We start from the raw sequence: 16,739 nt of genomic DNA, 5'->3' as shown, positions 1-16,739 counted from the left end.
ATGTATTTAGGTTTTAAAATTGAGCTGATTTTAAAACAATAAACAATAGTGCAGGTGATACACAGATTCAATTGAAGACATGACTGGTATCAAATGGCTGGCACTTGAAAACACTGTGCTGTTATTACCTACTGGTAAAGGGTCACCACATTCTTTGCTTAAGGGACCGTGTTGAGCAAAGGCACTATTCCCCACCATCTTCCTTCAGGACATCAACTGGCATTAAAAAGCACATTCTTATATGAGAAGAACTGCACGAGTCAGACAGGCTGAGGCTGAGAGATAGTTGCCTTTCTAGCACCTATGACTTGAGCCTTTTCTTTCCCACAGACTTACACTCCACTTGTGGATTAGAGGCATCACGGTTGAGAACGGCTGTTCCAAAAAGGCACAGAGGTGCCAGCTTCAAGAGCAGAGATTCTAGCAGAGCAAATAAGACATGCGCACACATAACATACAGTAGGAAGTAACAAGGTAGTAACAAAGTGCTATGATATTCACAGGGGAAACAGAAAAAGTAACCAAAAAGGGGACTTATCTTCTGCCTAAGTTGGTAATGTGACCAATTAAATAACAGATAAAAGATATGGCAGGTCATGTCTGTGTATTATCCACTAGAGCAGAGGCTTACTGTGATCGAATTTCAAAGGACTGTCATATTTTTATGTTCTGTTTGTTTTTCAAAATTAGTATAGTGTAATGTGCATTGAAAACATTATTTTTAAATTAACCAAAAATAAAAAACAAGATTGTTAGAATAAACACCCACTACCTACAGTACAATTTAACATAGAGGTATGTATATTTTTTACAGTCTTTGTTTTATTAAATGCATTTGGTTATCTTTCACTTAATTATATTCATAATATAGATACAAATTTATTTTATTTTTAAATGTCCATTCTTGTATCCCCTCCCCTTTAGAAACTTCAGCTTGCTCTTTATGTCTATGGCTCTGTTTCAGTTTTATTTTATTCATTCATTTATTTTGTTTTAGATTTCACATGTAAGTGAGATCATATGGTATTTGTCTTTCTCCGACTTATTTCACTTAGCATATTACCCTCTAGGTCTATCCATGTTGTCGCAAATGGCAAAATTTCATTCTTCTTTATTGCTGAATATTATTTTATTGTATATATGTACCGTATCTTCCTTATCCGTTCATCTATTAATGAATATTTAGGTTGCTTCCATATTTTGACTATTACTAGAAATGTTGCAATGAACATTGGGGAGCCTATATCTTTTCAAGTGAGTGTTTTTGCTTTCTTCAGATACCCAGAAGTAGAATTTCTGGATCACATGGCAGCTCCTTTTTAATTCTTCGGGGAGTCTTCATGCTGTTTCCACTATGGCTGCACCTGTTTACAATCCCACTGATGGTGTAAAAGGGTTCCTTTATCTCTGCATCCTTACCAGCACGTGTGATTTGTTGATTTATCGATTATTCAATTCCTCTGCCCTTTTTAAAATCAGATTGTTATATTAGTGTTATTAACCCCTTATCAGATGTATCATTTGTGAATATCTTCTCTCATTCCGTATTGATTGATGGTTTTCTTTTCTGTACAAAAACTTTTTAGTGTGATAGTCGCACTTGTTTATTTTTCTTTTCTTTCCCTTCCTTGAGGAGAAATTGGTATTGCTGAGAACAATATTGACAGTTTACTGCGTTTTCTTCTAGGAGTTTTATGGTTTCAGGTCTAACTTTAAGTCTCCAATACATTCTAACTTTATTTCTTGTGTATGGTGTAAATATAGGTACAAATTTATATTCTACTTTGTTCACATAAAATTTTCCAAGTTATTAAATATCTCATATAACTGTAATTTTAATTCCTACATAATAGTCTAAAGAGATGAGTCACAGGTAATGCAATTATTGCTCCATGACTGCACATTGTTTTTTGCAATATTTTAATATGTTAGAACTTGTAATAAAATCTTTGATGTTTAAAGTTATAATTTCATTCCAATTTGTCCAGTATAGAAGTTAATGATATTCATATTTTCCCATTAGATTACAAAGTGTCTGAGAATAAGAATTGCCTTTACTCATTTCTATGTCCCCAGCTCTGCCTTGCACATAGAATGTTACTAGTATGTTTATTGAGTTAACTTGACTATACTTTCTTCTTTGTCAGTTTCCCACTCTTTCTTAGAAGGAATTTAAGCAGTTAGTTACTAAAAATAATGGAAAGTCCTCAAATATCTTCTAAAATTAAAGGCTAAAATCTGTCCAGCCTATGTGGCTCTGTGGTTGAGTGTCGACCCATGCACCAAGTGGTCGCTGGTTCAATTCCCGGTCAGGGCACATGCCCAAGTTGTGGGCCTGATCCCCAGTGGGGGGCATGCTGGAGGCGGCCAATCGATTATCTCTCCCTCCCTCCCTCTCTCTCTAAAATAAAAAAAAAAAAAGCTAAAGTCTGTTATGTCTTAGGATGTAAAAAGTTACATGTTCTTGCTTAGACTAATCCAGGGCCTCCACATTGCCTATCCCTAGAGGTCACCTACATCAGGAGAGGCTTTTAGTTTGTTATATCCTGGAGACATTATAAAATTTCTATCATCTAATAATAGTGTCATCTAATTATTAATAAGTCAGCTAATAATGACTTACTATGAAATATGAATAGGCACATAAATGAGAACTTGAGATGCAATTCTCTATCTAACAAAGATAGAGAATTGGTTACATCAATAAATTCCAAAGGTGAACCACAGTGTAGCAGGCTATGATTGTGTTTCTCTAACATGCAAAAAAAAAAAAAGCTGAATGCAAACTTGCATCAGTGATATTTTAGATAGATAATAAACTTTCTAGATGCCTAAATCCTTATAAATAATCAAAGAGTAGAAGCTTAAATATAATCATAATAATAGAAACTTAATATCAATTATATTTATTTTGGTGGAGCATGGCCACCAAAACTCATTTCTCTTCCTCATAGGTATGTGGGTGTGTCCGCACGCCTGAGTTCTGGCTAAGAAATCTGAGCAAAATCGTGAGTGCTGTTGTCAGGTCTGATTCATGAAAAACGCTTGCCCATGATCCTCTTTGTCTTTCTCCCTGTGGAGTAGAAAGGCCTTGGTTCTAGAAGAGGGTGGAGCTGCAAAATCCATGAGCCCGAGCCCTTCAGTTTTCATGGAGCAGAACTAATAAACTGCTGATTTAAGCCACTGAGATTTTAGGCTTTATCTGTTACCAAAGCTGGCAGAAAATTGTATCTGTTCATTTCCAGAGTCTTCCAGATGGGATTTAAAACAGCTATCTTGTCTGAACAGCTTTGAACAAGAAAGAAGCTAAAATGTCTAGGTGCCTTCGGCACCAACTAATTAGAGCCAAGTAATCTCCAGAGAGATTCATTCAGGAATACCCACACTTCGAAGAGTCCAGTTTTTTTTAGAACAATAGATAAAACTGAGGAAACTTTTTACAATTCTCCTTCATTTGATCTTACTTACCCGAGTGAAAAGTTACTAATCTTACAAAAGAGAAGGAGTTGCCCTGTGCAGTCACGACTTTCACCCGGATTGGCCACGGTGGATCTTGAGGACTAAACAACTACACAGAAAAGCAGATGATGTTTTTTGGGGTTTTTGTTGATGTTATTTTACTCCAAAGTAAAAAGCATATTTCATAACTTTTCCTAACTCTATCTTCAGAGAGATTTGAGTGACATGTTAACAGGAATGTTTGTCCTTGGTTGTGGTTACCTGAGCTTTCTCATTTGTACAAACCTTAATATCTACTCAGACTAATCCAGTGCCTCAAAGTGACCTCAGAGGTGACTATATCAGGGAAGGTTTTTAGTATTTCCTTCAATTGAGAGATTTTATGTCTAAGAGACATCATTTGCAATATTCATGTTTCTGTAAATAATAATAATCAACATGTACAGAGCTCTGACTTTATATATATTATTTCACTTTATTCTCTCAATAACCCTGTAGAATAGTTACATTCTCATTTTAGACATAAGAAAACTGAGAATAAGAGAGGGTTAAGATTTAAACACATTTTTATTGTTGCATATCTGTGCTTTTATCCAGGTACCTTATACTGCCCTCCAGATTTGGAGCATTAAGTATCACATCTGTGAGGCCATCAGTATCTTATGCGAACTACCCTTTAATAATATGAATTTCAAAGCACCATCTCAAATCTAGACAATAACCACTTTCATCTTTGAAAAGTTTAAGTAGAATAGGCATGCTATATGTCCCAGTATTTCTATGAAGGCCAAAAGGACACTCAAAACTGTAGAAAAACAAATATTTTGCATTTCCAAGAGATCAAAATAAGACAAGGGAGGGCTCTCCAGTTTCAGGAAAGATTAAACAGAAACTATTGATGAATGACTTAGGACAAGCTTTGCTCATTGTTTACTAGTCACTTAAATACAAAATGAACTCATGTTTTTAAATAGATACAGTCCAGGGGAAACCATAAAAAAAAGATACTAAAACAGCCCAGAGGGAAGATGAGGACATTTTAGTTTCTTCTCTGTTTTTAAAAGGAAGCATTACTGTAAAAATTGTGGCTTTTTAAAATAGTTATGTTTGTTCTCTCTTTGACATGAGATGTATTCATGATAATGTATAAAGAAGCACAGTCTGCCTTGGAAGGAAGAGATTCCTGCGTAGAAATATTGGCTCCAGTACTGACTAGGGCTGACCTTAGAAAAACGACGCAGGAAGGGTGCTTCAACGGGACCTGTGGAGTCTTCCACTGCCTTCCCCATAGTTAAGGGCACATCAGGACTTCTTTGTGACTTCTTCCTGGAAAATCTAGAGAACAAATATTAGACTAGAGTAAGGGAAGTTGCTGTTACATGGTAACTGTTCCGCATTGACAAGGGTTTTCCGGGCAAATGAGTGTCCATCATGCCCAAGGGGGGCAACATACATAAAAGAGCCAGGGTGAGAGTCACCGTAGGTCCTCGCAGCAATCGCGGCTTGGAGGGCGGGGTCCTCGGCAAATACTCGGCGGAAGTCGATGTTCCTAGGGACTGTGGAACGACTACTCAACCAGCCAGATCAAAGCTTCACTCAGCCAGGTCAAAGGAACTACCAATGAGACACCCCTTGATTGGGGGTCCCAAAGATCCCCAGAGATTACACCATAAAAAATATCAGCTTTAAAATATGACAGACCCAGAGAACATTGAATTATCTATGACAGTTCCCACTAAATGAGAACTTTTCTGATCCCCTCACCTCTCCTCAATAAATTATAAAGGGACGATGGGGGTGGGGGAATTAAGATGCTATTTGACTACAAGTCCTGCTTGTTCAATTTACTAGTTGTATGGCCACTTTATAGCAATTTCACTGCATTACATCCTATGAAGAGCTAATTTTCATACCGATAGAATCTAACATTATCTATGTAGGCTTCGAACCAAATGATAATTGTAAGCATTTAATTGTCTCTATTCCAAGAAAATACAACTCTAAATGCTATCTGCAGGTGTTTACAGAAATGCTCATCTGCATATGGTTAATTTAAAGGTATCTACAATGGTGGGTAACTGTTTACCTATCTGTATAAGCCACCGAGTAATTTTATCATTGCATGTGTACTTTTCATTTTAAAAAATAATTTTGTACAACATAAAATCTATCAGGTGCTCTCCAAAGCAGGCTTTCATGGTAACTATTTCCACCTTGACTGTTCTTCGAGTTGAGCCTAATACTGAAAGCCTCCATTCCCTCCTTACCAAAAATAAGTAGAGAGGAAAAGGTGAAAATACAATGCTTTGGAGGATAACTAGAAATCATGTTAAAAGATAAACTTTATTCTGTAGAAAAACAGTTCAAATCCAATGTTTCCTGCCAGGTAGGGAATTTGGGGGTTCAATCTCAAGTTCACTTGGGTCCATCAAAGAATTCAGGTAGACCTGGTGACTCAAGACTTGCTCACTCTAAAACTGATTTCTCCTAGTTTTCAAATGTTTTATACAACTTTTCACAACTCTTCATTATTGAACTTAGGCACAGACAAGTACTTCTGAATTCACAGTTTTAGACACCTGGAAGTTATAAGCTCAGATGGATTTTGGACACCTTTATTCATTAAATCATTTCTCCCCCCAGCCCCTTCTCTCCGTTTGAGAAATAACTTTACCGGGGAAAATCCCATCATTAGCTAGTGTGAAGGTTTAAAGAGGTTTCTGTGCTATCCATTTATTGTTCTGTGCCCTTGCTCAGTTGCAGTCAGAAAACTAAGTTAATCTTAGAGTTCCCAGGCTAAGCAATTTATCATTACCTTATCATCCATCAAAGCAGCTGTTTCTCGTCTAAACTTTCTTTTTAGACAACATCACAACCATCACCTCTTTCCTTTCTTCCTTTCTTATTTTAAATGGTGGCTGTCTGAAATTCTCCATTTCTCCTTCTCCATTCTACCAATCTATTTCTCTTTATCACTGTGTCACTTGTTTGAGGACCTCCGTCCCCAGAGAAATCTATATCTTTCTCTGTCATCCTTTTTGTCTTGCTGGACATTGCTTGACTTATCTCATAAAAATGATAAGAATGGCAGCTATTATATATGTGGTAAGCACCTCATGTGTACCACCTGTGATCCTTCTGCTTAATTTTCACAAATTAACAGATAATGAAAATCATAGACGTTAATCAGCCTACCCATGTTCCACCGCTAACACATGTCAAACTCAGAATCTGAGCCAGGTATTTCTGAGTCCAAATTGTTGCTATTTCAATTCTTCCACAGTATGTCTTTCAGTCTACTTCCTGAAGTTTTTGTTTGTCTTTCTTTCACTAATAGAATGAACTGTAAAGTAAATACCCGGCACACAAGAAGTGTAAGTATGAAACTATCCAACTTCACATACTAATCATTGTTCCTGATCATCCCTTCGATCAGAATCAATGGAAAGTCCCTTTTTGAACCTTGGTCATGGCCGGACATTACAAGAAAGCTTTGATTGTACAACTTCTGATTTATCTATGACAGTTCCCATTAAAACTGCTAAATGGAGTCAGCAGTTTGCCCTTCTGGACTAAAACTGAGAGGTATTTTTGGTGAGAATAATAAAGCACAGTCTTCCTACACAGTTTCCAAACTACATCAAAGACCTGTGATGAGATATGGCCCGAAATGATCTACTTCTGCCTCTCAGACAGCTGCGGAATGGGAGAGGGGTTCCAGACCCGAAGGGAGCTTGTCTGCTGCCTGCTGACTGAGTTCTTACCATCATCCTCCTTCACTTTGACTAGAACGCACATAACCAGTTTTTAAGGGGCGGGGGGTGGGATGCTAGATAATATCCACCCAAGCGGAGCTCCTTACTGGCTAAGTTGCAGCCCTGGTTGAATTAGATATTGCCATTGCCATATTAGACACACTCAGGACCAAACTAAGGGATTTCAGCAATAAAATGACCTTTCCCTAAACCATGACTGCATCCAATCAGACATAGGACGCCAGCCGTCTCCTCATCTCACTAGGGATGTGCAGACCGAACAAACACTGCCAGAATAGACTGTCCTCTCCAGGGATGTTTGAAAAATAGCTCTCTTTACCATTAACTTAAAATAAACTGAAATGTACAGAGTGTGTAATAAAACTTTGATGTTGAACATAAAGTCATGTAATTGTAACAGAAAAAAAATATTTTTCCTGTCCTACCAAAGAAATACTAAAAAGTATTTGAAAATGTTATTTTAAGAAGTATAAAATCATTAATCTGCCTAGGGAACACACCTATCTTGGCCCAGTAGTAGACATAGTTAAGGGAAACCAGAAGTTCCTCATTTTGTGACCACTATTAAGCTGGCCATCTCAGGGAATGGCCAGGTCCGTCCACTTGACAAAAGGCTGGAAATCATCTTGGCCTCTTTCTCTCCCCATTGTTAATCCTTAACTAAAGCATTTCTATTCTGCTTCAAAATTTTTCTTGCGTCTGTCCGTTTACCCAAGACCACTCCTCTGGCCCTAGTCAGGAGCACTTTTATTCTGGTTGAGTGAATGCAACGGCTTTCTGAGTTTCCAGCTTCAGATTTTTTTTTCTTCTGCAAGTCTATTTTTCATGTTGCATCAGATTAATCTTCTCAACATGTAAATCTGATCACATCACTCTTCTCATAAAACATTTTAATGGCTGGTCACTGCCCTCAAGATAAGGTGCAGACAGTTCATCGCCGTTTACACCCCCCTTGTAAATCATTCCCCTAATTATCTCCTCAGCCTCTATTCTCTCCTGTTTTTGCTCCAACCATTCTGGACTACTTTATTTCCCACAGTATTTCCTCCATTATTTTCATGTCTTCGCACGCACTGTTCCCTTGCCTAGAACACACACCTTACTCCACCAAGAATGGGCGGGTGGGAGAGGGATAAATGGAAATATATTGTTGCAAGGCTACTATATACTTTGCCTGAAGCAACTTGATCATTCTAAGTAGATTGTAATAAGTTAAAGATGTATACCATAATCCCTAGGGGAACAAATAATATAAATTAATATATAGAAAATAAAAAGAGAAATTGAAATGTAATACTAAAAACTAATTGATTAAAACAATAAAATAGTAAAGGAAAAAAATATTCAAGCAACAAGTAGCAAAATGGCATCCCTGAATGCTACTATATTAGCAATTATATTCAGTTTAAATAGACAAAGCAATCTAACAAAGGGCAGAGCCTGCAAAGACCATCAGACTAATTCAAAGGTAAGAACTAGCCCCATGCTGTCTATAAGAGAAGTTCTTTAACTACAAAACAAATATGTGGAAGGTACAAGGATGGAGAAGGTGTACCATGAAAACATGAAGCTCATGACAGCTAGAGTGGCTATATTAATCATTCACAATGACCTGAAGGCCAGGAATATTACTAGACACAAAGAGAGACTTTTTCTAACGATAGAAGATCAATACTTCAGAAATTGAACATGTGCTTAGTAACAAGCTTCAAAATACATGACACAAAACCTACAACACTTAGGGAAATAGCCCTGGCCGGTTTGGGCCAGTGGTTAGGCATTGGCCTGCGGTCAGTTCCCACTAAGGGCACGTACCTCGGATGCAGTTTGTCCCGGGCCCTGGTTGAGTTGTGTGGGTGGCAACCACTCGATGTGTCCCTTTCACGTCGCTGTTTCTCTCTCTTTCTCTCCCTCCTACTCTATCTGAACAAAATATGGAAAAATGTCCTTGGATGAGGAAAAAAAAAACACTTAGGGAAATATAGTCCAATTTACATTCATAATTGGATATTTTAACAGGTATCTCTTAGTAGTTGATAGAATAACTCTGAGAAGGTTAATAAGGATTTGGAAAATCTGGACAACACAATCAACCATATTAACCTTGATGACTTTTACAGACCACTGTGCCCCAAACAGCAAGTGCACCTCTATTTCATGTGCACATGGAATGGTCACCGTGACTGATTTCATACTAGCCCATAACACAGTCTCAGTAAGATTTCAAAATACTGACATTTTGCAAAGTATGTTCTCTGACCACAGAAAAATTAAATTAGAAATAAGACTAGAAAAAGATCTAAATACTCACAAATAAGGTAACTCAATCCCAAACCATCCATGGTTCAAAAAAGGAAGCACCAACTAGAAAAATGTTTTGGCTAGAATGATAATTTTTTAAATATGTATTAAAATTTGTGAAATGCAGTTAAGCAGTGCATGGGGGATGTTTGTAACTTTTAAAGGTCACTAGAGAAAAGAGGTAGAAAATCAGTGATCCTAAGGCAGTAATTTTCAACCAGTGTGCCACAAGAATTTTTAAAACATGATATACCTAATTATGTACCGTGGAGCACTGACCTCTTTTCCCTTAGCTTGTCAAATCACACACACACACACACACACACACACACACACACGTGTGTGTGTGTGTGTGTGTGTGTATGTATGACGATAGCCAAGAAGAGAATAGCCAGGGTGTGAATGCCCTGTCTTAAACTATAAACATATAGGTCAGATAATACAGTTGCATCTTATTGGTCACGTAACATAATAAGGTTGTGTCTGATTGGTTAATTTGTGGTATCAGAAATCCTTATATACAAGTATAGGCACCTGATTGTTTAAAAAATCACTTTGGAGCAAAAAGAGTAGGTAATTGCTATTATTACTCTTTGTAAATCAATCAAAATTATATTTATTTTTGGTCAGATTGGCAAAAAGTATACTTTCTGCTGTGCCACAGAATTTTAGTAATTAGTATGTGCCATGAGATGAAAAAGATTGAAAAGCACTCATCTAAGGTTCTGCCCTAGAAAAATAAGTAAAAAGAGCAAACTAAACCCAGAAGAACCTGTACAAATATCTATATATTTAGTTAAATTATTTCCTTATGATACATTTCTAGGGCAAAAGTAGTTTATAAGATTTACCCACTTTTGAAGGTGGTGGTTATAAATATTGCATAAATATTTAACTCCTAACTGAAGTTGTGTGCATAAATATGTACAGTTTTTACATGTCAATCATACCTCAATAAAGTAGTTATAGCAAATTTTATAAAATTAAGAAAAAAGTGAGTCAAAGAAATGAACATGTTGAATATCAACATATTTAAATGTAATATTTTAATTAGCCTCTTCATTGTTGTATCTGAACCTCCTGACCCTCGGTTATACCAGTTAATATTCTTTCTACCAGTTATTTCTGTGTATTGCTTGTTAAACTTATGCTAAGAAATTTAATTTTTTTTTTTTTTAGAGATGCTGTGACTGGAATCTTTTTTTTAAGTGTATGTGTCCTTCATGGGAACAGAACCCTGCACGCTCTGGTCTGCGGGCCAATGCTCTATCCACTGAGCCAAACCAGCCAGGGCTGGAATCATTTTTTTACAATAATATTTTCCATGTTTTATAATATGTGAAAAAATATTATATCTTATAACATGTTGATTTACTTAATCCTCCTACGTGATAGAATTTTTGAGTTGATTTCCTTTAGTTTTCAAGAAAGACATTAATTTGATCTACACACAATAATAGCTTTACCACATCCTTTTCAATAATTATAACTCTTATTTTCTTATATAACTGATTTTGCTAGCACTTTCTCTGCCTTGCTTCTACATTTTGGTGACATTTATTCTAGTTATTCACCACTAAGGTTGATCGTAGTCATTTTATGGATGGTTCGTTTGGATGTAAAGAGATATAACTATACACAGGCATATATGTAAACACTGTGATTGGAAAACTGTACTGTTACTAATTGTTCTTTTGCAATTCAGGAGTAAACACTAAAGTTTATCAAACACTTTTTATCTAAAAATATTGCTTTAGACTTACCTTGCATAAGTTATTTGTGGGTGAAGTGTACCCCTGGGGACCTAAGGTTGAACAGCACAGCTCAACAACACACCTCTTGTGATTCAGCTGAGCAGTGTGGGTCTGTCTGCTTAGGCTTCTACATTTAGAACATACTCGTTTCTGATCTCATTGGATCCCATTTGATTTCAGTTCACCATCCTCTGGGCTTGAACTTGAAAGAATGATAGGTCCTTTATTAGTTTTGTTTTTTATTTTTCTCCAATTTTATTAATTTATTTTTGTTACAGATCTTTCTGCTTTTTTCCCCTAGACCCCCTCCTCCTCATCCCACCCCCAATCCCCTAGCATTGTTGTCTTTGTCCATTGGTTATGCATACATGCATGTAAGTTCTTTGGTTAATTTTAAAACAATTTTCTTCTTAAAATTATGATTCGTCGCACTCTTCAATGGCCCACCTAAAAACTTAAGAGAGTATTTTCATCATCATCATCATTTAGGTGCCTTGATTCTGCCTCATCCCCTATGATAAACACAAAGAATAGGGACAGATTTTGAGGATCTTCTGGTTTAGCTCAGAAAAGGAAATCTTCCATAAGTCAATGTTACTGGATTCTGAAAGACATATACCATCTAATTGAAAATGCTTTTTAAAAATTCATATATATATATATATATATATATATATATATATATATATGTAGGGGAAAAGTCCAACACTCTCACACTAAATGTAGACTTTGTTTTTCCATTGACCCTACAGCCTGGTGTTGAGATGAGATTCTGTTAGCTTCACTGTGGACCACGATAATGTTCCAAACACGAGAAATGCAGACCTTGATTCACACTGAGCAGGTTTTCTCTTAGTCAATGACCTCCGTTTTAGCTGAGTTCAAAACAGAGCCTCTTGTAAAATATAGGTTGTTTTGCCTCACAGCCTGTGCCAGATACTGTATTAGTCTCTTATAGTTTTCAAATACTGCAATTGTTGCAACTCTAGGAATCTACTGTTATCATCCCCATTATCTCCATTGCATAGCCAAGAAAACCAGAGAGCAGAGAGGCAAAGTATCTCATCCAAGATCATGTTGCAAACTGGCAAACTCTCAGATTTCAGTTCAGATCTGTGTGATGCCAAATCCAGGGTCCTCTCCACTGTGCTTCTGCCTTGTTTATGTCCCTTTTCCTTTCCAACCTGACTCAACTTTTCTTCTTCCCTCTTTCGCCCCTTCTCCTGCAGACCCGTGACCAAGCTGTAGACTAAGAGGTGGAGTCATGCTTCACACGGCCATATCATGTTGGCAGCCATTCCTGGGTCTGGCTGTGGTGTTAATCTTCATGGGGTCCACCATCGGCTGCCCTGCTCGCTGCGAGTGCTCTGCCCAGAACAAATCTGTCAGCTGCCACAGAAGGCGCCTGGTCGCCATCCCAGAGGGCATCCCCATTGAGACCAAAATCTTGGACCTCAGCAAGAACAGACTGAAAAGTGTCAACCCTGAGGAATTCACATCATATCCTCTATTAGAGGAGATAGACTTGAGTGACAACATCATCGCCAATGTGGAGCCAGGAGCATTCAACAATCTCTTTAACCTACGTTCCCTCCGCCTGAAAGGCAATCGCCTCAAGTTAGTCCCTTTGGGGGTGTTCACGGGGCTGTCCAACCTCACCAAGCTTGACGTCAGTGAGAATAAGATTGTCATCTTACTGGACTACATGTTCCAGGATCTGCATAACCTGAAGTCTCTAGAAGTGGGAGACAATGATTTGGTGTATATATCACACAGGGCCTTCAGTGGGCTGCTTAGCTTAGAGCAGCTCACCCTGGAGAAATGCAATCTAACAGCAGTACCAACAGAAGCCCTCTCCCACCTCCGCAGCCTCATCAGCCTGCATCTGAAGCATCTCAATATCAACAATATGCCTGTGTATGCCTTTAAAAGATTGTTCCACCTGAAACACCTAGAGATTGACTATTGGCCTTTGCTGGATATGATGCCTGCCAATAGCCTTTATGGTCTCAACCTCACATCTCTCTCAATCACCAATACCAACCTGTCCACAGTACCCTTCCTTGCCTTTAAACACCTGGTGTATCTGACCCACCTTAACCTCTCCTACAATCCCATCAGCACTATTGAAGCAGGGATGTTCTCTGACCTGATCCGCCTTCAGGAGCTTCATATAGTGGGGGCCCAGCTCCGTACCATTGAGCCTCACTCCTTCCAAGGGCTCCGCTTCCTTCGTGTGCTCAATGTGTCTCAGAACCTGCTGGAAACTTTGGAGGAGAATGTCTTCTCCTCCCCTAGGGCTTTGGAGGTCCTGAGCATTAACAACAACCCCCTGGCCTGTGACTGCCGTCTGCTCTGGATCCTGCAGCGGCACCCCACTCTGCAGTTTGGTGGCCAGCAGCCCATGTGCGCTGGCCCGGACACCATTCGCGAGAGGTCATTCAAGGATTTCCATAGCACTGCCCTTTCTTTTTACTTTACCTGCAAAAAACCCAAAATCCGTGAAAAGAAGTTACAGCATCTGCTAGTGGATGAAGGGCAGACAGTTCAGCTAGAATGCAATGCTGATGGAGACCCCCAACCTGTGATTTCCTGGGTGACACCTCGAAGGCGTTTCATCACCACCAAGTCCAATGGAAGAGCCACCGTGTTGGGTGATGGCACCTTGGAAATCCGCTTTGCCCAGGACCAAGACAGTGGGGTGTATGTTTGCATTGCTAGCAATGCTGCTGGGAATGACACCTTCACAGCCTCCTTAACTGTGAAAGGATTCATGTCGGACCGCTTTCTTTATGCGAACAGGACCCCTATGTACATGACCGACTCCAATGACACCATTTCCAATGGCACCAATGCCAATACCTTTTCCCTGGACCTTAAAACAATACTGGTGTCTACAGCTATGGGCTGTTTCACATTCCTGGGAGTGGTTTTATTTTGTTTTCTCCTCCTCTTTGTGTGGAGCCGAGGGAAAGGCAAGCACAAAAACAGCATTGACCTCGAGTATGTGCCCCGAAAAAACAATGGTGCTGTTGTGGAAGGGGAGGTGGCTGGACCCAGGAGGTTCAACATGAAAATGATCTGAGTGGCTACCACTCACACTATTGTTTCTGAGTCCTTGTCGGTAACCAGTAGAACAACCTGGCACAGTAAATTACTAGGTTAAAAGGCAGCTTAGTGTAGCTGCCCGTGTCAAAGCAGGGTGCACGGAAGCAGGAGGACTACTTATGGAGACGCTCCACCTAGAGGCAGGCAGGCATGTGTCCAAGCCCTTCACACAGTGGGATACTAATTGTTTGCATTGCAAATATTGGCATTCTAGGGATCTCAGTAATGAACCTGAACCTTTGGCTCACGCTCATGGACGGTTCCTCAACATTTTCTACCACGGCAGAAACAAAAGAAAAAATTTAAAGGATCAACCTACAATGTAGGATTTACATATTAAAAAGACACATTTGTCTAAAACATACTCTACAGAAAAATTTGTATCTATGATTATCCTTTATTAAATCTTGCATCATACCATATTGTTGGTTCAACACCACAAAGAAATCAATATATTCTTTACTCTTCCTTTTTTTTTTTTTTGAAACATATATGCTGTATATGTTTTAAAGCAATATGAATGAGAGGTTGTGCTTTTAGTTACTCACCACTATAGATCTACGTGTGATTTCACCCTCCTTTGCATACAGATAACCCTGAGACTAGATCCCCGGAGTTGCGGGCGGAGATATGTTGAAAAGATGCGTTTGTCCGATGTAGGGTGCCAAGAAACAGGACCCAAGGCAAAACTGCTCAACTCTGTTAACTTCTGTTACCATAAATAAAGGCATGTGCCTAGTTTTGATACAGAATGGAATATTTTTTATACTTGTGATATCACACTGGACCAGTTTACTATAACAAAGCCCTTGGTTTCTTGAGAAGGTGGTAGGTCACTAGATGTACCTGTAAAACGCAAGGTAGGTGGTAAGAATAAAAATGATCCATTCTAAAACAACTTGATTTCCCTTCCATCAGTTGCTACTAAAGGGTTAATAGAGAAGTAAAGAGGATATAATTGTTATATAATAGACTCACCTCAAAACTAAGATCAAGAATTCAGATGTTGAAAAGCTCTCTGGAGAAGTTCTCTTATACCAACGCAAACCAGGGTGGTCCATGCACAACATGATGTTAACGCAGCTAAGAATTCGTTTGAAACATGACAGCTGTCAGAAGGCTGGACTGTTGCCAAAGGAAACATCCAGCTGCTCTGACAGGGTCTACTCAAGTACCAGAGACACAGTATTACTTTGCATGGGCAACTTCAGGGTTTCTCCCTGCTTCCTTACTAAGGAGATAACCAGTTTTTATTTTTGAAAATTATACTGTGTAAACCAAGAGGAATCTGCCTTGTTTTTAAAGAAGGAAAAACGAGGTGGATTAAAAAGCACTCACCAATTTTCTTTTCTCTAATGAGGTAAAACTACGATAATACCCTTATAGATATGCTCAATTATGCCGACACTTTCACCCCTCCAACCCAAGGATGTGACCAGTTCAATTTGTATTAATGATTGTTACTCAAAGTTAAAATATTATAGTTTTGGGGGGTGTGTGTATGTTTTTAAACGGTATCATGCCATTGCCACCAGTGATCAGGTTCGACTAAGATAAAATTCCATTTAGCTAAATGTAAAGTGAACGAGTCTTCAAAGCATATATTCGTGTGATCTGAGAAAGCATTGAGCATAGGGTGTATTCGTGAATGTGATGTATTCAATCAGCACAGGACAGAGAGGACATCTCCTGCTCTGCACTCTCTGAGAGAGAACGGAAATGAGCCCCCTTTTGAATAGCAGATAAGCTGGAAACAAGGTTTGTTTCTTCACATGTCCGATGCGGGGTTTGACCCTCAGAAAGCTGGCATTTGTTTTCATATTTAAAATCTTGAGCAACTTCGGTAAAATTAAATTGCCCCAATAAAAAAGTGACAGGTCCTGAAATTGTCTTACCAACTGGACAGCAGCCTGGCTAAACCCATTTCTCCCTAATAAAGGGTGGAAAATGAGATAAAGATTGAAGAATTGCCCGTTTGAGTCATTTTTCATTTGACTTTCCTGATGTTCATCGTAGATCTTTTTGAAATTAATTCCCCTACTGTGGCAATACAAATCAAGATCCGTTGTGAATTCTAGCAAAATTGCAACTAGTGTGAAAAAGGAATGGGCATTTCAAATAAAAAATTTTAAAAAAAGAACAAAGGTAAAGAAGATAAAGTAGTGAAATAGTATTCCAAAAGTGAATAGGAAATACTTTATCTTAATTTTGCAATATTGTGTGGGGCAAGTACTCAACTAGTTGTCCAACAACAACAACAGAGAGAAACAATGAGCAGTTAATAAAAAGGCTTTGTAATTTAACAGCTGTTTTCTGTCAAAATTGACCAAAAGCAGCTCAT

The 16,739-nt window shown here is 38.5% G+C and overlaps 1 protein-coding gene across 1 annotated transcript in view; it reads left to right on the top strand.

Annotated features, from left to right (window-relative positions):
• LINGO2 (leucine rich repeat and Ig domain containing 2) overlaps nt 1-14,683 on the top strand; it is a 310,578-nt gene extending 295,895 nt beyond the window's left edge. The window contains exon 2 of the mRNA XM_036261790.1: nt 12,520-14,683. Within this exon, the coding sequence (XP_036117683.1) occupies nt 12,555-14,375 (1,821 nt within the window). The 5' untranslated portion in view covers nt 12,520-12,554 and the 3' untranslated portion in view covers nt 14,376-14,683. The remainder of the gene's footprint in view (nt 1-12,519) is intronic.
• Nucleotides 14,684-16,739: the final 2,056 nt, after the last annotated feature.

This window comes from Molossus molossus, unplaced genomic scaffold, assembly GCF_014108415.1.
Source record: "Molossus molossus isolate mMolMol1 unplaced genomic scaffold, mMolMol1.p scaffold_m16_p_14, whole genome shotgun sequence".
In the NCBI taxonomy this organism is placed as follows: domain Eukaryota; kingdom Metazoa; phylum Chordata; class Mammalia; order Chiroptera; family Molossidae; genus Molossus; species Molossus molossus.
The sequence above is the reverse complement of the archived record's forward strand: the minus strand, read 5'-3'. Positions and strand labels throughout refer to the sequence as shown.